Source organism: Macrobrachium nipponense, chromosome 13, assembly GCF_015104395.2.
Source record: "Macrobrachium nipponense isolate FS-2020 chromosome 13, ASM1510439v2, whole genome shotgun sequence".
Classification (NCBI taxonomy): domain Eukaryota; kingdom Metazoa; phylum Arthropoda; class Malacostraca; order Decapoda; family Palaemonidae; genus Macrobrachium; species Macrobrachium nipponense.
Genome location: NC_087206.1, coordinates 39,142,422 through 39,165,460, shown reverse-complemented (window position 1 = coordinate 39,165,460; position 23,039 = coordinate 39,142,422). Strand labels below are relative to the sequence as shown.

General features: G+C 41.1%; 1 protein-coding gene across 39 annotated transcripts in view; it reads left to right on the top strand.

Moving 5' to 3' along the window:
- LOC135225753 (zinc finger and BTB domain-containing protein 24-like) overlaps window positions 1-23,039 on the top strand; it is a 526,510-nt gene that overhangs the window by 43,529 nt on the left and 459,942 nt on the right. For all 39 annotated transcript variants that reach the window (XR_010317086.1, XM_064265161.1, XM_064265169.1 and 36 more), the window contains 2 exons: window positions 8,696-9,238; window positions 9,884-10,111. Coding sequence is in view for 38 of the 39 variants with exons in the window: in XM_064265161.1 (XP_064121231.1) it covers window positions 8,696-9,238; window positions 9,884-10,111 (771 nt within the window). In the remaining variant the exon portion in view is untranslated. The remainder of the gene's footprint in view (window positions 1-8,695; window positions 9,239-9,883; window positions 10,112-23,039) is intronic.

The window sequence follows — 23,039 nt, the reverse complement described above, 5'->3', positions numbered from 1 at the left end:
TCCTGATGACGATCACCGTACTTATGCTTAGGACGCTCGCGTTTCATGAGCGGCTCTCCCCCTCGCCAGGAAGCCTCTCAAGTTACTCGTGTTGACGCACGTCATTCACTATGACGCTTCCCTTGATGTTCGTCGCTCTTCTATTCCGGACGCTCTTCAAGACGCTCAAAGAATGCAATCAGGACGTTCGGCAAGCACCTAGCGACGATGCCTTTCGGAACGCTCGGCGTTCCTTTTTTGAGAGCGTGTCTGGATATGTTCATGTTTGCATTACTAAGACGCAAAATGTTGCACAGGCGGCCACCGTCTTTGTTAGAAGGTAACGAAAGTCTTTAAGGCCGTCTTGGAGACGATAGCCTTACGTCTTCCTATAGTGCTCTCACACTTCAGGAGCAGTGTGCGGCTCTCCAGGACGTGTTCTTTTCGGGTGGCCTTTCAGAAGACGCTCGACGTCATAAACATTGATAAGCTTTTTGGAAGACGCTCGATGTCTTACACATCTGGACGCTCGCCAGGACGCTAGCGAGGACGCTCGCCAGGACGCTAGCGAGGATGCTTTTGAAGACGCTCGGCATCCTACACGTCATGACGCTCGGTAGAGCATTGCCAGGACGTTCTTCAGAACGATAGGCGTCCTACGCATCAAGACGTGCGGCAGGATTCCTGCAAGAACGCTCTTCAAGAGGGCGTCGTCCGAAGTAGAGGAAGGAGTTTGGTCTCGTCAAGATGTCTAACCTTCGCTTTCTACGAAGGAGCGTTCAATAGAATCCATCACTTGATGAATTCCAGGAAAACTGTAAGCAGATTTCGGTGTCATAAAACGCCTCGTCTGCTTTCGGGATTGCGCTGCCGGAAGGGGAAACATTAAGGTCCCTTCCTGTCCGTAAGCCCAGTTCTATAATCAGGAATCCTGCCCCTTCCTCGATTTCTGCGGGAATCGGGAGGAATATATGCTCGAATTCCTTCCTGGATTACTTTCCGTCATGCAATTGGGTTAGTTCTCATTGACAGGTTCTTAATAACATTTTATCGCATAAGCGGATAAGTAACAAAATTTCGAAAGAGCTCTCATTCATTAGTCAGAGGCTCATCCAGGAAAAAGACTTATAGACTACGTCCATGAAGTCTTATGTCAAATATCAATAAGAAGCTTGAACTTTCCTTTTCGATCTTCGGTTCTCACTTGAGGATTTCCATTTGAATAATATTATTCCTTTTCTTGGCAAAAAGAATGAAGACAGTCGATTTCCATTCTCTCTCTCTTCGTCGAGGAGGAAAGAATGTAGTAGAGAATTAGATGTTCAAGTGACTGCATACTTAGGCTATTTTATCTTCGCGTCATATTACTAATGTAAAGTTCAAGTCATATACGCATATCGTGGTTACCTCTACAGATGGCAACCGAAAGGACTGTTATTTTAAGTGTATTTAATCGGTCCTTCCTGCAAACTTCCAGGAGTTTTCCGTGTAAGGACAATGCTTGAAGGTATTGTTACAACAACACCAACTCAGCTTCTGCATGTAGCGAATTATGTTTCGCTTAAATATGCCTGCTTGAGAATTTTCTTATGATCGATAATAGTAACGAACCTATTCCTTCGTAGAAGAGAGTAGCTGGTAACTCAGGCAGAATAGTGCGAAACGAGAGGTTGCTGTCATTGTGGATGACGCAGTATATTTAATCGGTACTTCTCGGCAACTTTCCAGGAGTTTTCCGATTTAACATTTGGTTAATTAAGCGTAATGTTACGACAACACAAAATCAGCTTCTGTATTAGCGAATTCTGTTTCGCTTAGATATGCCAACTTGAGAGTTTCTGTTCAAATAATGGAAAATCTATTCCTTAGATGAATAGAATAGCTGGCAACTCGGCATAAGACTGCGAGAAGGTGAACATGGTGCTTCATTGACAAGTCCCATCCAGTGAAAAGGAGGGCTCCTAAGGTGTCTCCTTTTCCAGTCCCCTGTAAAAAAGATCTGGAAGGAAAGGGATACCAGAGTGAGAGGGTTTCATCCTTCAAGTCTCGGTTCTCGTCGAAGAAGTCTTCCTCAGGTAGACTTTAGGAGATCACAAGCAGGAAAGGCTCGGTGTATTCTGTGGCATCGGATCCATGTCCTCCGGTATCTTCCACGAGTGTTGGGAAGTGTAAAATTCCTGCGATCTCACTGGCACCTGTTCGTACTTCCTATGCAGAAGAACAGGTAGTGTCCACCAATCTTACCTGTAGTTCATGAAACTTCTTGGGTACAGAGTATGAGCACTCATCGGCACATTGGCTATCTACAGCACTGGAACCTACGATAATTCAAGAGAAGTTGGGGGCAGATTAAACCCTACCAGCTCCCAAATGCTTGTTGGCACCTGAAAGTTCATTAGCTCCCAGTGTCCATTAGCGCCTAATCATCCATTGTTGCTCAAGCATCCATTGGCTTCCAAGCATCCTTTAGCACTCGAGCGTCCACAAGCGCCCGAGTGTCCATCAGCGCCCGAGCTGCCACAAGTGTCTAAGCAGCCAGGTGAGCAGCTGCATCAGTATGAAGTTTTTAGACCATCTTTGTCAACAGTTATGCCTTCTATCTTACCAACAGTGTCACATGCTATAGCTGCCCCCGATCATTTGTTTTCAGCTATTCGGAACAAGTTGGACAGCATCTTGGGTTTTATAGAGTTATAGGTGCCTCCTGTTCAACCTCGAGAACTTGTCGCCGATTTCATCAGATGAAGAAGAGGAAGAAGAAGATAAAGAGTCTTCTCTGACGGCATACAAATTGCTACTGTTTTACCTTGTAGCAAATTTTTTGGATTTGTTCTCGCCAGTGACACCCGCTTCACCTGAGTCTTTCTGCATGAGAGACAAACAAGAGGACTTGGCGAAGTTGCCTAAATTAGTGCTTTCTTTTTTGTCATGGAAGGCATTGAAGGAGATTAACCTTTGGTTTGAAAAGAAGAGGAGTCAAGGCAAAAAGAACTTCAATTTTACCCCTCCTTGTCTTTCAACAAAAAGACATCTATGTTACGAGATCAGAGAAGCTCTCCCTTTGGGTGTATCTGCCTCCACCCGCCTCCACCCTAGGAGACTTTTCCGGACTTATTGACTCGGCGAGAAGATCGGATTTCAATTTATCCAAGACAATGTTTACAGCTTCAGAATGAGATCATCTCATAAAGAATATCTTTAGGGTGTTTGAGAGTGATAAGTTTCCTTAACTGAACAGTTGGAGGCTAGGGCCATAAACTCAAAGATTGTACTATGATGAATGAGGAGTCCTTTGTGGACATTTTGGCATTTCTCTCCTTGAGACAACGGATCCTCAGAACTAGCCTTTCTTTTCACATTAGGCATTTTAAAGAAACGAGAACTTTGGTGCTCTTTCACTCCAAAGGAGTATCTCGCACTCAAAAGTTCCCCTTGCTTTATTCTCTTCTGGACAAAAAGCACCTTTTTCCAGAGGATACGGTAGTTCAAGTTTCCTTGGAACTGCAGATTCTTGCACAATCCACTAAACGTACTTGAGACTCTATTTCCAGTACACATCCTTTGCCAGCCATGTGCGGTCAACCCTTTCGGGGCAGGGGATTTGCTAGATGTTTGCCTAAATCGAGGTGCAGAGTATGTTTCACCCCAAGATCTATCAAAAAGTCTACAACCAAATCCTCTGCCAGAGAATAATGAATCAGTCCTTCGTGCACCTGTAGGAGCAAGACTCACACAGTTTTGGAGAAACTGGGAAGCAAGAGGGGTGGAATCTTGGATTGTAGAAGCATTAAGGGAAGATTATGATATTCCATTCAAGATAACACCTGGGAGTTCATTGTTGCGCAGATAAAGCCATTGTTGTTCTCCATGGGGATGTTGAAGAAGAGAGAACTTAAGTGTTCTTTCATCTCCAAAGGCATCAGTCCTCAGAAGTCTGTGCTCCTTTTTTTGCCTTTAGATCGCTCTCATCTGTTCCCACAATCCACAGTCCAAGAGATAGCATCAGATCTTCAAAAGAAATTAACACAAGATCTGCTGGTGCAATCCTCCAAGCACCCCAAGGATTCAATCTCCTTTCATTTCAAGACTGTCTCCCCTCTTCGGAAACATGCCTTTATGTCAGTAAAACAAGGTTCCAGTCCAGACCTCACCCAACATACATAAGACCCATCCAGTCAAGAAGGCTCCTTCAAGACTGTCCTCCCGTTAACGAAAGCCATGTCCTCCGTGTGCCTATAGGAGCCAGGCTCCTCCACTTTTGGGAGAAATGGGAAGCCAGGAGTGGAGTGCAATGGGTCTTTAGTTCTAAAAGAAGGCTACTTCATCCCTTTCTGAGAATCCTCCCTTGGTGTCAATGCCCATTGTATTGACAGCCTACTCAGTAGGTTTTCAGCCCTTGCAAAATTATCATCTCCAGAAAAGAGTTGTGGAGATTGTCGAGGATGTCAACTGTCTGGGATTTTACAACTGCCTTTTTGTGGTCTGTAAGTCTTCCGGGAGTTGGAGACGGGTCCTCAACGTCAACCCCCTGAATTTCTACATTTAGAAAACAAAATTCTCCATGGAAACAAACCAGTCAGTCCTGTCCTGTCCTCCATGTGCCAGGTTGACTGGATGGTGACATTTGACATGCAGGATGCATATATCCATATCTCAGTACATCCAGGTTCCAGGAAGTAGCTCAGGTTTGTATTTCAGGGCAGAGTTTTCTATTTTTGTACTTTGGCCTCTCCACAGCTACACAAGTATTCACCCTTGTTCTCGCCCCACTAGTGAAATGGCTTCACCTTATTGGTATCAGTGTCTCATAGACAATTGGCTTCTTTGCTCCACATCGAAGGTAGTGCACGTAGTACCTACAAAAGACCCTCTTTCTAGCCCAGGAGCTGGGCCTACTTATCAACGTTGAGAAATCTCAAATGCCACTGTCTCAAGGGATTCTCTATTTGGAGATGAGTATAGATTCGTGGACTTTTCAGGCTTTTCCGTCTCCCAGGAGAGTTCAATTGTCCCTCCAGATAGTTTGCTGTTTCCTTGCTCTCCTGTCCTGTTCAGTCATCAGTTGGACAAGCCTTCTAGGGACCTTCTCATCCATCGAGAAGTTTGTCACCCTGGGGAGATTGCATGTGATGGTACTACAGTTCTTCCTGAAGGCAAGTTGGGACAGGAAGATGCATCCGCCTTATTTGTCCTCCCAATAACTCTGGAAATAAAGGTTCTGCAATGGTGGCTTTCGGGAAAAAAGACTTGGAAGGGAAGTCTCTCCTCCCTCTGAACCCTAGTCTAGCATTGTACTCAGACACCTCAGACCTAGGTTGGGGAGCACTCTTGGAAGACAAAGAAGTTTTAGGGACTTGGACCCCAGAAGAGAAGAATCTATATATCAATCTGAGGGAGTTGAAGGCGATCCATATGGGCATTGTATTCTTTGCAAAAGAAACATTCAGCAGGACAGTTGCAGTCCATTCAGATATCATTACCGCTCTATCTTACATGAAAAACCAAGGGGGTACTCACTCCTTATATGAGGCATTGATGGATCTCCTCTTCCAGGTAAAAGGAAACATGACCCCACTGACTACAAGGTTCATCCAGGGCAAGCAAAACGTCCTGGCGGATGAGCTCAGTCGTCACAGACAGAACGGTCTCTACATCCACGTGTTTGCACTGACCTGTGGAAACTGTGGCGAAAGTCATTAATAGAGCTCTTCGTGACGTCAAAGAACCATCGCGTCCCACTGTTTTGCTCTCCTGTCCTGGACCCTGTGGCATAGGCAATGGATGCCATGCCCCTGGAGTGGATAAACCTAGACTTATATGCCCTCCCTCTGTTCAACATGGCCAGGGAAATAATTTGTAACACACCACAACTCTTCAATGACCCTAGCGGCACCATTCTGGCCTCAGAAGGAATGGTTCCCAGACCTCCTAAGACTATTAGTAGACTTTCCCAGACTCCTGCTGCAGAGGACAAGTCTTCTCATGCAGGCACAATTCCATTGTATCCATCAAGACCTGTCTGCTCCTGCTCTGACAGGATTCAGACTGTCAACAGATTCTTTAGAGCGAAGGAATTTTCAAGACTGGCTGCAGAAGCTATTGCAAGATGTAGATGCCGTTCTTCTTCTAGAGTCTACCAACCTAAGTGGGCAGTCTTCTGGTGTTGGTGTAGAAGACAACATCTCCTCTCCTGAAACCTCTATGACACAGATAGCAGACTTACTCCTTTTTTTAAGAGCTTTTAGAGGCTTATCTTCATCCATCATCAAGTGATTTAGGGCCATGCCGGACTCCAGTTTTTGACATAGAGGTCCAGATCTTGGATCAAATCAAGACTTCAGTGACTTGCTTACATCCGTCAATACGAACATAGAAGTCAAGTCGAACTCAGACTCCTGGAACTAATAAGTTATCCTCAAGTGGCTGTCAGGCTCTCCTCTTGAACTGCTTCATTTGGTTTCCTTAAGGGATTTGATAAGGAAAACTTTCTTGTTTCCTTACCAACAGCCAAGGGAGTCAGTCAGTGAGGTGCTGGCCATTAATATGAGCCAGGTTCTCCCAAGGAGATGTGGTCTGCTCATTCACTTTGGGGTTTCTTCCAAGAACGAGAATCCATCGAAGCCCTGGCCACATTCTTTCGTTATCAAGAATTTGATGGAAATTCTCGGCCCAGAAGAAGGGTACTGAGGTACTACCTAGATAGAACCAGTAGGATCAGAGGCTTCTCTAGTTACATCTTGTGTTCTGTGAAGAATCCATCTAAGCTGCTTTCCAAGAATGTGTTGTCGTTGTTTTTGAGAGACATCGTCTTGGAGTCACACGCAAGAATTCGAGAGGACCTTTTATGCATTTTTAAAGTAAAATCCCATGAAGTTAAAGCGGTCGCCACCTCATTGGCTTTTAAACATAATTTGTCTGTGTCATCAATCCTCCAATCAACATCTTGGAAATGCAAAGCAGTGTTTGCAATGCATTACTAGTTACGAGAAGTGGAGACAGTATATGAGAACTACAGCACCCTTGGTCCATTGCAATTGGCTGGTATGGTGTTAAGGGAGAAGGCATAGGAGCTATGCTTCTATCCTTCCTTCCTCCTCCGTAGTGGGTAGTACTTAAGGATCTTTGCAGCAGCCCTTTGGCCCCTAGCTGCACTCCCTTTCATTCTTTTTACTGTACTTCTGTTCATGTTATCTTTTTTCCTTCTTGTTTTCCACCCTCTCCTACCAATTGTTCCATATTGTAACTGCGAGGTTTTCCTCTTGTTACACTTTTCAAACCTTTCTTCTCTCATTTTTCCTTTCAGTGCTGAATGACCTCATAGGTCCTAGTGCTTGGCCTTTGGACAAAATTATGTATTCCATCCATTCTGCCCTACCTCTTTTCACCTTGGGTATAGGTTGTTGAGTTTTTGGGAAGCCTGGTGGCACTATGTACCTGGGGTACTTACCAGTCCTGGAAATTCCTTATTTTCTCTGAATTTATGAAGTAAACATGTCCGTGAATCCCACCCCCTGCCAAATTGGGGGTTTAGTTATGTAACTACTATTTGGTAAGTTACTTATATAAAAATGACATTTTTTTAATAAAATTAAGTTTTATGTATACTTAGCACATAATTACAGAATCAGAGGCCCCCTCCTCCCCTCTCATGGACATAGGGCAGAAATGAATTGAGCTTGTCAGCAGCGTTGTACCTATCCGTACCCGTAAGTGGGCAGGGCTTATCAACTACACTTAAACAATAGCATGTTACCAAGATTTTAAATTCTATAAAGCTGCTGTGTTTAGGGTAGAATATATATCTATGTAATTACTTGGTAAATATGTATATATAAAACTTGATGTTATTATATAACTTTCATGTTATTGATATTATAAAGGAAAATGATATAACTTTTTCCAATAAATGCTGACATTTCTAATACCATGGAATCACCCAAATAATCTAAACTAGCTCCAATGCAACCTAAAAGGAAAGTTTTAAACCCAGTCTGGTAGATAATGCTCATTCTACACTACATACCAGCCTGTTAAGTATGAATGTTTGAAGCAAAATAGGCTCCTAGTAAAGCCAATCCTTCCTTTAGAAGAAAGACTGGACTACTGTAGACCCTTAAGTTGGGAAATTCACCCAGGAAGTAGAAAGTGTGCATGCACTCTGTGATACAGCATGTCATAAACACATCACAGAATTAGAATTCAAATAAACTTCTTACTAATAGTTATAATCAGTTCTCACTATAATTATCCATTATTTGCCAAAGATGTGTTCTCTAATTGCAGAGTTGTGGTATGTAAGTGGTAAGTTTCCATAGTGTGTTTATGGCTTTTTATTTTTTTATAAGAATGGATGCACGCTAAAGTGTTGTTTGAGGTGGAATAGCTGCCTACATTGCATTTTAACTATCTCAAATCTACCAGTTCTCTTGTTTAGATAAAAGTTTGACAAATCCCTGGATAATGTGTAGGATGAGCTAGGATATGATGCCACCAAACATTCCAGTGACCCCAGAATAAGGCATAGTTGTAATTTGATCTTGGACCATGCATCAATGCCAAAGTCAGCTAAGATATTGCTTCAAATATCCATCACAGATAATCTGAATCTATGAATAGAGGTATATTTTCTATATAAAAATTGTTATACATTTATCAAAGCAAGTTTTTTCTCTATTTTACATATTTAGCCTTGTTTTATTGATATTTTCTCTTTCAGGAAAGATACTCGGACGTGACCTTAGCTTGTGAAGGAAAGTTTTACCCAACACATAAATTGGTTTTATCTACATGTAGTGAATATTTTGAAAAAATGTTTGAGAACACTCCTTGCAAACATCCTGTGATATTATTAGGCAAAGATGTTAAATGTGATGAACTTGAAGCACTTCTTAGTTACATGTATGATGGAGTTGTGTCAGTAGCACAAAATGACTTAGCACGTTTAATAAAAGTAGCAGAACTATTACAAATAAAAGGTTTAGCAGTGCCTGATGAACCACCTCAAACGAAGAGAAACTATTCATGGAATTCACGTGATGACAGAACCAGCCCCCACCCCAAAAGACGACGACGTGAAGAAAATTTGTCTAGCTTTCAAGCTGGGGAGAAAGTGACCAGCCCACCAGTGTCACCCCTTCGATTAGAACCTGAACAGACTTGGGAACACAGTAACACTTCAGAAGGAGCCCCAGGAGAGGATGTTAGTCAAAGATTAGACTTCCCAGTAAAGCATGAGGTTGCTAATACAGTACAAAGTCAGGTTAGTGATTTCATGTTTTTTCTCATAAGTATTGAGACTTGTCTTTGGGTAAAAGCCAAAACTTTTAGTATTGTTGACAGCATCCATACTGAACATTATCTTGGTGTCTTGTTTTATATTGGAAAGTAATTTTTTGAGTCTTTAGTCAAGTATAGCATCTAATGTTACTGTGTACAATTACAAAACCAAATTATTTTTATTGAAGATGTAATGTTACTTTGTACAACTATGAAACAAATTATTATCATTGAAGATGATATTTGTAGTAGTAGTAGTGTTATCAGATTTGTTGTTTCTGAGAAATTGTACTTGAGGTTTTGTTTTGATTTGTTTGCTCAAAGAGAAACTTGTGTAACAATGAATATAACCCATTGTGACTGTCCTTGTGCAGAACTTAAGACATCATCTGTTCTTGTTGGATGAAAAGCTTAGGAAAGCTATGTTAGAACTTCAGAGGAGTATCCAATCACAAACACTTAGGAATTTATAATCAGTGACAGTTGCGTATATTTTCTGTGAAAATAATGCCATTTGAAACTACTTATTATAGGGTAAAAAAAATACAAATTATGCAAATCGGCTCTTTTTAAGAAATATACGTAGTTAGCCCATATAAACTTAAATATGATTTTATTATGTTTACAGGAAACTACAGAAGAAACTCTAGTCAAAGAAGAAATTGTGGAAACCGTAGATGAAACCCCTAATGAAGATCCCGGAGCAGATTACAGTTCCCAAACAGGTGGTGGTGATACTGGTACAGGCGGAGAAGAGCATAGTAGTAAATTTATTCAACACTTAGATCCTATTAAAGCACAGCCTCTTCATGAGGCTGTTGTTGAGGCATTGGCGGGGCCCTCTGGAATGCAAGGGGTAAGATATTTTGGCTCATTGATTCGTAGGATTGTTTCATTTTATTTTTCATCAATTTCATTATAAATTGCTAAATGAACTTTCAAATTTTTTCTTTATTTTTCTCAGGTTATTTAGTGCAGTAGCTTGAAGCAGCTTTCAATTATCCCCTTGCTGTTGTTTATATTATGTGATGCAGGAAATGTATATTTTTTCGGATAGTTGGAGCTTTTTAAACCTTCACTTAAGGTTCACATTTTAATTATGTTTTATTAGAGTGACCCTAATGCAGAGGTAGGCAACTTGTTGCTTGTAAGCGCCCTCTTGGGAAGTGAATTTAGTGCTTGTGAGCACTGATACACCACATTTCATAATTAAACATTTATAAATACATACAAATTCATTAAACTGCCAGGGGGCCGGTAGACAAAAATGCCCAACACCTAACATGCCACTGAAAGGAAAGTAAAAATTATTTTTTTTCTTTACTCAAAAAAAAGAAAAAAACAAGAGTAGAAAATCATTGTAGCTAAATGAAATTATAACTGCATTGGCTAAGTGTTTTTCTGATATCTATATAATTACATTTTCATGCAGCATAAACTTTCTGTACTTCGTTCTGAGGAAATGGAAAAAGATTTGCTTCTAGTAGGTCTCTTAAGAAAATAGATAAAAAGAAACTTTCATTTGCATATGCAAGTTTTCATCAACACAAAACATGACATCTGATAACAAAATTCATATTAATTCTAAAATTTAGTGGTCATTACTTAAAGGGTTTAGTTATAATATAATGCAATATCAACTATATTAACCCTCTTATGCCGAATGGGTATAGTAAAAATCGTCTCCCGTATGCCGAGGCGGTCTCGGAGTGAGCGCCGAAGCGGAAAAAATATTTTTTTCAAAAAATCACATCGCGCTTAGTTTTCAAGATTAAGAGTTCATTTTTGGCTCCTTTTTTTGTCCTTGCCTGAAGTTTAGTATGCAACCATAAGAAATGAAAAAAATATCATCTTATATAAATAATGCTTTACCGTGTTCCCCCCGTATTCGTGTTCTCCGGATTCGCGGACTCACACATTCGCGGATTTTTCTTTGGAACCTATCTAGAAATTATTCGCGGACGGACTCGCCCATTCGCGGAATTTTACGACGAAAATAATCACTAATTAGTGTATTTTGATGTTTATTTTCATGACTAAATACATTTTTATGATACAAAAATGATTTACTAATTTTCAATATTAATTTTGATTAATCTGTATTAGTAAGTTTAATAAGTTTAATATCACATAATAGAAATAATAATTCTCTCTCTCTCTCTCTCTCTCTCTCTCTCTCTCTCTCTCTCTCTCTCTCTCTCTCTCTCTCTCTCTCTCTCTCCGCTTACTGAGATGAGAGATTTTTATGGTTCATATATGCGTAATATGTTTATTAATATTTTCAAATAATAATAATAACTGTAATTACAAAAATCATATGTGAAAGTATTTTACAAATACGTACTACGATAATCTCTCTCTCTCTCTCTCTCTCTCTCTCTCTCTCTCTCTCTCTCTCTCTCTCTCTCTCTCTCTCTCTCTCTCTCTCTTAAAGCGATGTATGTTTTTTGGATGATGATTTACTAATTTTTTTTTCAAATATCAATGATTAATGTAAAACAGCAATAATATAATTCATTAAAAAAATAATGAAATAAAAACTAAAGTGAATTAGCAAGATTTTAGTTTATTTATAAATAAAAAGAATTACGTAAGAATGAAAGAAAATGCACTTACCCCGCATCTTTCTCTTGGAACTCCAGTAGCAAGCCGAGTTGGCTGGGGTCCAACAACTGTGTTGCCATATCTCAGGATAATGTAAATCTCTCTCTCTCTCTCTCTCTCTCTCTCTCTCTCTCTCTCTCTCTCTCTCTCTCTCTCTCTCTCTCTCTCTCTTTTACTGAGATGAGACAATTTCTATGGTACATGTGTATGTTTATTAATATTTTTGCATAATAATAATAATAGTAATATAACTATATTCAAAATTCATATGTGATAGTATTTTGAAGAAGTACAATAATCTATCCACTCACTCTTTTAAATTAGGACAACCTCTCTCTCTCTCTCTCTATCTCTCTCTCTCTCTCTCTCGCTCTCTGTTTGGGCTGGAAGTGTATGTATAAGTATATCGTTTAACGGACATTACTACATTTTATGGTAAAATAATATTATACAGTACTAGTTTAAAAAAATAATATTACGTTTAATGAGATTAAACAGTAACAATAACCTTCTCTCTCTCTCTCTCTCTCTTCCTCTCTCTCTCTCTCTCTCTCTCTCTCTCTCTCTCTCTTCGTCTCTCTCTCTCTCTCTCTGCTATTGGCTGTTTATATATTTCAAATGGTAAATTGTTTAAGATTACTTTAAAATGATATTATAATACAATTCAATGGTATATTTGATGTAGGATAATACTTTAAGTAGACATTTGGTATTTGTGATTTCACATTCCATTGTTCCCTTGTAAAAAGAAAATGGATGTCTCAAATAGTAACAGTATGAAAGAAAATGTGCATGACTGAATACTTATGGGGCGACTGAATTATTTTCACATACATAACTAAGTCATTCAGTACGTACATAGTATGTATTTATGTATAAACATAAAATGTAAGATTTACTTTAAAATAGTATTAATAATACAGGCGGCCCTCGGTTAGCGGCAGGGGTTCCGTTCCTGGCCACCGACGCCAAGCGATTTTCGACGTTGAGCGATTTAAAGCTACGGCCGCAGCACACCTTCTTTCGAAACTCTAGACAGTCAAAGGCGCCGTAATCCCACAACGGCGTAATAAGTAAAACTATATTTATGCAGTATAGTACTATAGAATTTACTGTACAGTACATGTGGGTGTCTAGAGTATGTAAAGATATAATAAACTTTATACAGTGTACAGGTAGCTGTAGTGTTCAGGTTATGATCATTAGTCTTATGATAGTCCGATTTTATGAGAGATCAAATTACAATGGCCTAACTTTATCCATCTTCTAGTTACATAAGTTCAATAACAGCAAAAGAGAATGATGAAAGTGTGGTTTTAATGTTATACTCGTTGCGTGAACGTGTACAGCCATGAACAACCGAACGAGAAACTACTTTTTTTTGTTTTTTTTTTTTTCTAAGTACAACCGAACTGGATAACATCTGTTTGGCTTGTATTTCGTCATCGTACTACAGTGCAACATTGCCGTATTTGTTATAAATGGCGTTATGTATAGAATAGAACTGAGATGAGATCTTAATGTAATAACTTTATTCGCTATAGATCAGAGATCAATATAGATTAAAGATCAACCGGGAAATAACCGTTAAATTTAAACCTAGTTATAACTGAAGCTGAGAAAACTGTTCAATCTGCTAATGACTATTATCGTACATCGGCAACAAGGATGAACTGCAGTAAACGTCTGCCATCACACACAACTGTAGATAAATTGGGATAAAATCATTTCATCAAAACTACTGTGCTTGAAAGAACACATTTTACTGTTGGTTTCCCGCCGATATAAGATAAACAACGTAAAGTTCGTATTACGATGATATAAAGGATTATTGCGAACGGAATCACGTAATTTTTTACGCCAATAAACATGCCGCCAACGTAATCTGTTAACAAAAAAATAGTAGTGTTCACATTCACAACAGACCATATTCAATAAATATTTCCACCTAAAAACACGCTGTATAAGGAAAAATAACTTTGTTTCATATAAGTCAAGTATATAGATATTCGTTTATGCTAACTAGAAGCAAGAGCATTCGCTCAGAATTGCGTTATGGTGAAACAAACTCGTATTCAGCAAGCTGATTTCAAACCACAACATTGGCCGCTCCGCGGAATACGGGCTTAAGTTTGCCGTAGTATTTTAACCCTCTTAAGCCGGAGCCCTAAAAATCAAAACGTCTCCCGTATGCCGGGCCTGGTTTGGAGTGACGCGGAAGTGGAAAAAATAATTTTTTCAAAAAATTTACAGAAAAGCGCTACTTTTGAAGATTAAGAGTTCATTTTTGGCTCCTTTTTTTTGTCATTGCCTGAAGTTTAGAATGCAACCATCAGAAATGAAAAATAATATCATTATCATATGTAAATAATGCGATATATGGTAGCGAAAAAAAAAAATTCATACATAATTGTATTCAAATCACGCTGTGCAGAAAACGGTCAAAGCTAACCAGTTACTTTTTTTTGCGTTGTATTGTACACTAATTGCGATCATTTGATATATAATACATTGTAAAACAATAAAAGTAACACCGAAAAATATATTCACCAAAAGATTGTACGAATTCGTAACGCGCGGACGCAAAAAAAATAAAAATTTTTTTTCAAAATTTACCGTAATTCTAAATAATGTTCTAGAGACTTCCAATTTGTTTCTTTCAAAAATTAAGACAAATGATTGAATATTACGATACTGTAAGAGTTTTAGATTAGAATGGCAGATTTCGACCATTGTTCGGACGATTGTTAAATTTGACCGAATGTCGAAAATTTTAATATATATATTTTTTTTCATATGCACATATTTCGAAGATGGAAAAAGCTACAACCTTCAATATTTTTTATTGTATTCTTCATGAATTTGCGCACATTTTGATATATGAAACTCTATAAAAAGGCTAATATGAAAAGGAGCAAATATTAGGATAATGCCATGTACGTATTTCGGAGACTTGCGGCCGCGAATCGGCGCGCGGAGTGAAGGTAAATATATTTTTCAAAAATTCACCATAAATCACAATATTGTTTTAGAGACTTCAAATTTGTTTCAAAATGAAGAAACATGACGGAATATTACTAGGCCGTAAGAGTTTAGCTTACAATTGCGTTTTTCAACTATTCGGTAGAGTCAATTTGACCGACGTGGTTTTTTTCTATTTATCGTGATTTATATGCAAATATTTCGAAAAAAAGAGAAAGCTACAACCTTCAATCATTTTTAGTTGTATTCTACATGAAATTGCGCACATTTTCATATATAAACTTTATGAAACAGCTAATTTTAAATGGTGCAAACATTTCGACAATCGCCACAAAAAAATTCTGATTTTTTCGGAAAAGTTACCGCGCGAACGTATTTTTTTTTTTTTTCATAAATTCACCATAAATCAAAATATTGTGCTAGAGACTTCCAAGTCCCGTTGCAAAATGAAGGTAAATGATTGAATATTACTAGAATATAAGAGTTTTAGCTTACAATTGCGTTTTTTTCGACCATTTCGGTAGAGTCAAAGCTGACCGAAAGTTGAAATTTTTTGCACTTAACGTTATTTATATGAAAATATTTCAAACTGAATAAAAGCTACAACCAGGGGTTGTCTTTTTGTTGTATTTGTGCATGAAATTGTGCACATTTCCATATACTAAACTTTATGTAACGGCAAAAAATTTAAAAAGGGTGCAAACATTAGGACAATCGCACGAAAAAATTTATTGGAAGAGTTATCGCACGAACGTAAGGAAAAAGTTTTTTCATAAATTCACCATAAATCGAAATATTGTGCTAGAGACGTCCAATTTGTTGCAAAATGAAGGCAAATGATTGAATATTACTATAATATAAGAATTTTAGCTTACAATTGCGTTTCTCGACCATTTCTGTAGAGTCAAGTTGACCGAAGTTGAAATTTTTGCACTTATCGTTATTTATATGAAAATATTTCAAAAATTGATAAAAGCTACATCATGAGTATTTTTAGTTGTATTGTGCATGAAATTGCGCACATTTTTCATATATAATACTTCATGTAAAGGATAATTTAAAATGGTGCAATAATTATGTCAAAGTGACGAAATAATTTCCGAGATGTGTCACTGATACTTTTTAGTGCGATAAGAAAGAAATTCGCGCTTGCGCGCCTGCGTAGCGATTGTAAACAAACAACGCCTTGATCCGTGAACTCCCAGCATCCCCCAAGGCGCGTGATACAAAAGTTTTCGGCTGTAGCCTATAAGTATTTTTCCGCGAATTTTTAAAAAAAACTTTTTTTGAGCCGACGTATGATACGTCCAATCGGCATACGGGAGACATTTTGACTCGACGTTTAATACGTCCAATCGGCGTAAGAGGGTTAAAATTACAATAATACGAGAATACATACAATATTCTTGATACAGTGAAATAATGTATAACTTTTTAAAGGATTTATGGAAAAGATGCAATAATTAATAAAATAACGCAATGCATTTTTCGGAACTGGCGAACAAGAACAAACATGAAAAACCATCCCCTGACAACGTGGAGCATAGTTTACAAAGGCTGCCTTAATTTGTATCTTATTTCTGTACAAAAATGAAATACCTTTACGATAATATTCTTTTCTTACACATTTTAACATAAAAGCATAAACATTTGAAAAAATCGACACATCGATCGCTAAATTTGCACTCTTTTTATCTCGATATTTTAGAAGAGCGCAGACGGCGGCATACAAGAACGAACTTGAAAAAAAAACACGTAGTTGATATCTTGAAGGGGAGTTTCAAAGCTGCCTGTTTATTATATTTCGCACAGAAATAAAAAATACCCTATTCGTAATACATTTTTATACACATTTTAAAACATAAAAGCATAAACATTTATAAAATCGACACATCGATCGCTATTTGCACTTCTTTTTTTTTAAATCGATATTTTCGGAAGAGCGGCAGGCGGCGTCTTACAAGAAAGAACATGAAAAAATATCGTATTTGATAACGTGAAGTGCAGTTTCAAAAGCTGCCTCTGTATCATATTTCTGTACAGAAATAAAAATGCCTTTCACGTAAGACATTTTCATACACATTTTAAACAAAAGCATGAACATTTATGAATCGACACATCCATAACTAAATTTGCACTTATGTAACTCGATATTATCGGAAGAGCAGCAGACGGCGGCATACAAGAACGAACTTGAATAAAAACAACGTAGTTGATAACTTGAAGGGGAGTTTCAAAAGCTGCCTGTTTATTATATTTCTGCACAGAATAAAAATACCCTATTCGTAATACATTTTCATACACATTTTAAACATAAAAGCATAAACATTTATAAATCGACACATCGATCGCTAATTTGCACTTTTTTTTAAATCTATATTTTCGGAAGAGCGGCAGGCGGCGGCTTACAAGAAAGAACATGAAAAAATATCGTATTTGATAACGTGAAGGGCAGTTTCAAAAGCTGCCTTTGTATCATATTTCTGTACAGAAATAAAAATGCCTTTCACGTAATACATTTTCATACACATTTTAAACAAAAGCATGAACATTTATGAATCGACAAATCCATAGCTAAATTTGCACTTATGTAACTCAATACAGTAATACTTTGGGTTACGAACCGATTAGTATACGAATTTTTTAACTTACGAAGTGACGACCTCATTCTGGAATACGAATTTCGCTGGAATACGAATGCGCGAATTTCCATCATGGGAGGCCGCCTGATTTGTTTACATCGGATGAGCGTGGGATCTGCGAACGCATTTTTTTCGGCCAAAACTTAACGCCTGCTTTGTTTACATTGGATGAGCGTGGGATCTGCGAACGCATTTTTTCGGCCAAAACTTAACGAGGGTCACGTGACTTCCTCCTACGCATCCCTTGACCCTTTTTAAACCATAACTCTTTCAATATCTCGCTGGCGGTAAGATTGAACGCATCTGTCCCGTGATACGCTCTCAAATTTGCTTAGTGATTTTGCGCACGTGTTGTGTTTCCGTAATAGTGCTTATACATTACTATTACCCAAATACTAAAAGACAATGGCTCCCAAGATGACGAAGGCAAGCAGCAAGAAGGAAAGCATAAGAAGAAGGAGATGATTACAGTCGAAATGAAGAAGGAAATTATCCAAATGCATGATAAAGGCGAGTGCGTGAAAGACATTGCAGCATTCTTCAAGCGGTCGCAATCAACGATCTGCACTATTTTGAAGAAAAAGGAAGAAATTAAAAGCCAGTAAAGCATCAAAAGGTGTCACAGTATTGACGAAACAACGGCCTTATATTCTCGACGATGTAGAATTTGCTCATAGAATATTTTTTTCAAAATTGTGAAAGACAACATAGTGTTGCGTAAGCGTAAAATTAGTGATCATAGTGAACGGTGCTCTCTAGAGAAAGAACCAGAAAGTCTTCCAGAAGTGTTCACGGAGGGAGATTTCCCCCCCAAGCCCTAACCCTCTCCTCTCACCCTTCCCCTCCTCCCGTCTCCGTCAAGCCAGCAGCCACACTCGCCAAAGGTAAAGTTCAGGTTTTACTGTGCATGCATATTAAATCTAGTGTTTATATTTAATTTCATTCTTCAATTTTATAATTTTATGTAATTCCTACACGAATTTTCAACCCTTAGTGAACAAAAATAAATGGAAAAATATGAATTGAAATGTTATTCATGGTCGGGTGGAACGCATTATTTGCTTTTTATAACATTCTTATGGGAAAATCCATTTGGGTTACGAATTTTTTAGGTTATGAAGCAGGTTCTGGAACGGATTAAATTCGTAACCCAAGGTATTACTGTATTTTCGGCATAGAACAGCGTCAGAGGCATATATTTTACCCTAATACCTACGTAATAAAACTCCATAAAATTTGTTAATATAATTTGCATAACCTTTATGGTCTGAACGGCATTTCTACAAATGTATGGACTCGTTAGACAACGGCGCTAGCGGCGCTGTTAACTGAAATTTGTGCCGTAAAGATACCTTTAAAATGCCTTATTTTTTTAATGAATATTTTTACGACCGCCGTAAAACCGATTCGCCGTTGAGTGATTGCGCCGTTAACCGTGGGCCGCCTGTATTTCAAAGATTAATATGAACCATAATAGGATATTTTATGTATATTTGATGAAGGATGGTCTTTAAGGGATACTTTGGTGTTTGCATGTTCAAGATAGTTTATGAGCATTTTTAGAGGGGGGTTCCAAACATTCACGGATTCTATCTATTCGCCGGGGGGGTCTGGTACGCATCCCCCGCGAATACGGGGGGACCACTGTATATGATAGCTTGAAAACAAAATTTCATATATAATTGTATTCAAATCGCGCTGTGAGCAAAACGGTTAAAGCTAACAAGTTGATTTTTTCCATTGTATTGTGCACTAAATTGCAATCATTTTGGTATACAGCACATTGTAAAACGATCAAAGCAACACAGAAAATATTATCACAAAATGATGCATGATTCGTAACGCGCAGACATAAATTTTTTTTTTTTTTTTTCAAAAATTCACCATAAATCTAAATATTGTTCTAGAGACTTCCATTTTGTTTCAAAATGAAGATAAATGATTGAATGTTACTATACTGTAAGAGTTTTAGCTTAAAATTGCAGTTTTCGACCATTTCTGACGAGTTAAAGTTTACTGAATGTTGAATTTTTTTAATATATTTTTTTTATATGCAAATATTTCAAAAATGAGAAAAGCTACAACCTTCAATTATTTAATTTTGTATTCTACAAGTAATTGCGCACATTTCCAAATATAAAACTATATGAAACGGAGCAGATATAACGATAATGCGACGTACGCATTTTGGATATTTGCGGCGGAGAATCCGCGCGCGGAGGGAAGGAAAGTTTTTTGTTGTTTTTTGTAATTCACCATAAATCTAAATTTGTTCCGATACGTAATACAAACCCTCGGTCCTTTAACAATAGGAAGTAGCTAGCGGCAGCTGGAACGGTCGTTAAGCTTCGAACAAGGGAGAACGGTAGTTAACTGCTTGTCCGATCGTCGCGCGGCTGGGAGGTAAACAAATCACTTTTGCTTTCGGCCGTGTGTGGGAAGGACGTGCTCGTCATCGCTCTGCCCGCTTTGTCGTTTGCTTTGAGTTTGAGTATTTGCCCTCTCTTTCTGTAAATAATCAGAGTGATTGTAAGTACTTTTGCATTTCTTTTGTTGGTCATTGCAATGAGTGAAGAAGAAATGGAGATATCACCACGCCCCCCGGTCGCCCGTAGAGTGTGTCCCGGGCTGGAGGGCGTAGATGTGGGGATTTGTTTAGAATCGTTTGTCGATGTAGATCCTCACGACGTTTGTACTCGTTGTCGGGGGCGAGAGTGCTCCGCAACGAGCCCTGTGTAATATGTATGATTGGTCCGAGGCGCAGTGGTGCTGTACGAGGGCAGGAAGAGACTTAGGCCGCCCAAGAAGTCATCGGAAAGTCCAGTGACTCCTTTGTAACGGACACTTCGTCCTCTTTCCTGCCCCCCGGCCAGCCCCCATGTTTCGCGCCTTCCCCTGCGGGGGGGGTAGCGGAGTCCTTCTCCTCTCTCGATCCGTCGAGTGTGGATGAGGGCGCCCGCTACCCGGACGTCCAGTTGTACTCGGGGTCTTCCGTCCGCTCGGGGGGGGTGGGGGGGGGTTCTTCTCCCCCCAGGAGTGAGGAAACCCCATCTAACTAACCCGACTGTTGCTTCCGCAGGTGTGCCATCAGCGAAGGACGACCTGGGACAGGTGTGGGAGTCGCTGGGACTGCAGGGAGTGCCGAGCATACAGGGGTTGATTCAGCGGTTGGCGGGGTCGGCAGTGGTCACTCATGGTGCGGTGACCACTACAACAACCACAATCTCGACACCAGCATATGAGATGCCACCGCATCTGGTGTATACACCACATATCATGTCGGTGACACCCACGGCTGCGATCCAAAAACCCATTCCTGCCGTGCCAAAGAGGACGGTGCCACCACCACCTGGAGGATTCTTTGTATTGCCGACCCCGGACTTCCGCTGCCCAAAGAGTACCCCCCTGGACCTGCCGCCAGTGCCGAGGATGACGGTAGCTGCCGACAGGACGCCTGGCTCTCCTGTGGTACCTGCCGTGCCTGCCGTACCTGTTGCCGTCCCAGCCGCTCATTCCTTTTCAGATCAGGGGCCTGCGGCTCATTCACTTTCAGATGTTCCTGCCGTTCCTGCTGTTCACGGACCTGTTCCTGTTGTTCCTGCTGTGGGTGGTGCTGTCACAGTCTCAGGTCTTTCCGGACAGGTGCAGTCGGGCCCTGTTGCTTCGGCAACTGCCCCGGCTCCCTCCTGGATGGAAGACCTGACGTCTGTCCTGCGGAGCCTGGCGAAGAAGAAGAGGAAGAGGAAGAAGGTGTCGTCGTCGTCTTCGTCGTCTTCTTCGTCGTCTGCTGCCTCTCCTTCCCCTTCGACTTCTAAGGCTAAACAGCCGAAGAAGAAGAAGGTTGCCTCCTCCCCCCCTAAGAAGACTCCTTCGAGATCTTCTAAGGGCCCGGCTCGCTCAGGCGAGCTGGGGAGCTCTTCTGCTGGTCCTCCTGTTCCTTCGGGAACGGGGCCCGTCGCTTCTTCTGCAAAGAAGAAGTCGACGGGGACCAGAGGTGCACCAGCCTCGGCTGGTGCGTCCTCACCTGGTGCTAGCGGTTCTGCCGCTAAACCAGGTTCCGTCTCGGCCGCTTCTCGTTCGCGAGAAGCACCGAGTGGACGCTCTTCCAAAGAAGACCGTCCAGCCAAAGTTTTTGACGCCCGAGCTCGCTCGCCGTCAAGACAGGCGGCGCGGAGCAGAAGACTGGCGAGAGTCGTGCACACGACTCTCGCCAGGCCAGTGGACGCTCTCGCAGCGATCAACTGGCTGCTCGGGCTGACGTGACGGTCGCTGACCGGCCACAGGGGTTGAGGCGAGGAAGGAGTCCCCACCGGCCGCCGGTACCAGCCACGGCTGGTACCAGCGGCTTGACAGCGCCGAGAGGACGCTGGCCGGTCTCGACGCGACAGAGAGCCTAGCAGGTCACCCGTCCGCCGCTCCCGATGGGACGCGGAGACGGTGACCAGCGGCAGCTCGCCTGACGCTAGAGATCGGTCTCGACGTTCTCAGCCGAGCCAATCGCCCCAGGCGAGCGGCAAGGCTAGGCCTGCTGCTCGACCGTCACCCGCGGGTTGACGATCAGCAGCAGCCCTCCACGCACGCTGGTTCCTGCCACCGAGCGAGCGGGGGGAGCGTCAGGTCTGCCTCTCCCGTACCCTTCAACCTCCTCGCTATACCGGGAGGAGCGAGGTACCGAGGAGCGATCACGAGAGGTGCGCCGCTCGTGACCCAGCTATGACTGCCGTAACGGCTCAGGCACGGTTTTAGGACCGACCAGAACGTACGCGCAAGTAGTTGGAGGCGACCGTCAGGGGTCTCCGTCGCTGTTCCTCCTTCTGAAGGAGGAGTATCGCGGGATATGCTCTTGCTGGAGGGACTGGACGGTCCTACTCCACAAGACGCTGTAACTCCCGAGGATACAGAGGAACTTTGCGGAGGTCATTAAGCTGATGCGTCTGCATAATGACCTCGCGGAAGGATCGCCGCTACCACCGGCAGAGCCCACGTCCCGGCTCGAATCATTTTGGGGTCCCAAGAGGGAACCCAAAATGATGGTGGGGTTACCGCGATCTGAGCTTGCAGACTCGGTCCTGGATCAGGTGGAGAATCTCGTCTCAGGACGGGAGGACTCGCTAAAGTCCGGACGGTCTTCTAAGCTGCTTCCTCCTCCTCTACAGCGGCAGAGGCGATTCTACGTTGCCTTCGGAAGACCCGATACTGCCGAAACAGGTTAACCCGGAGTTAGCGAGGCTGACTCCAGGTGTGTCCCTGCAGCAGCTCCTGTCGGAGAACCTATGGTTTCTCGCAGCAGGAGGCACTTGCCCTGGAATCTACCGCTATGGCAGCATTCCAGGCAGTTTCCTGGTTTGGATTTGTGGTCCCTCACAATATCCAAAGTAGCGGCCGGCTCTGGGAACTCTGCTCTCGAAGACGACGCTTCTTTTAGGAGACTGTGCCAGTCTGGAGGAAGAGCAATCTCTTACCTCGCCCATCAGACTGCTAACCTGTGGGCCAACTTGGTTCTTCGACGTAGGGACGCAGTCCTTACCCGAGTGACCAAGGTGGCCGGGCGTGAAG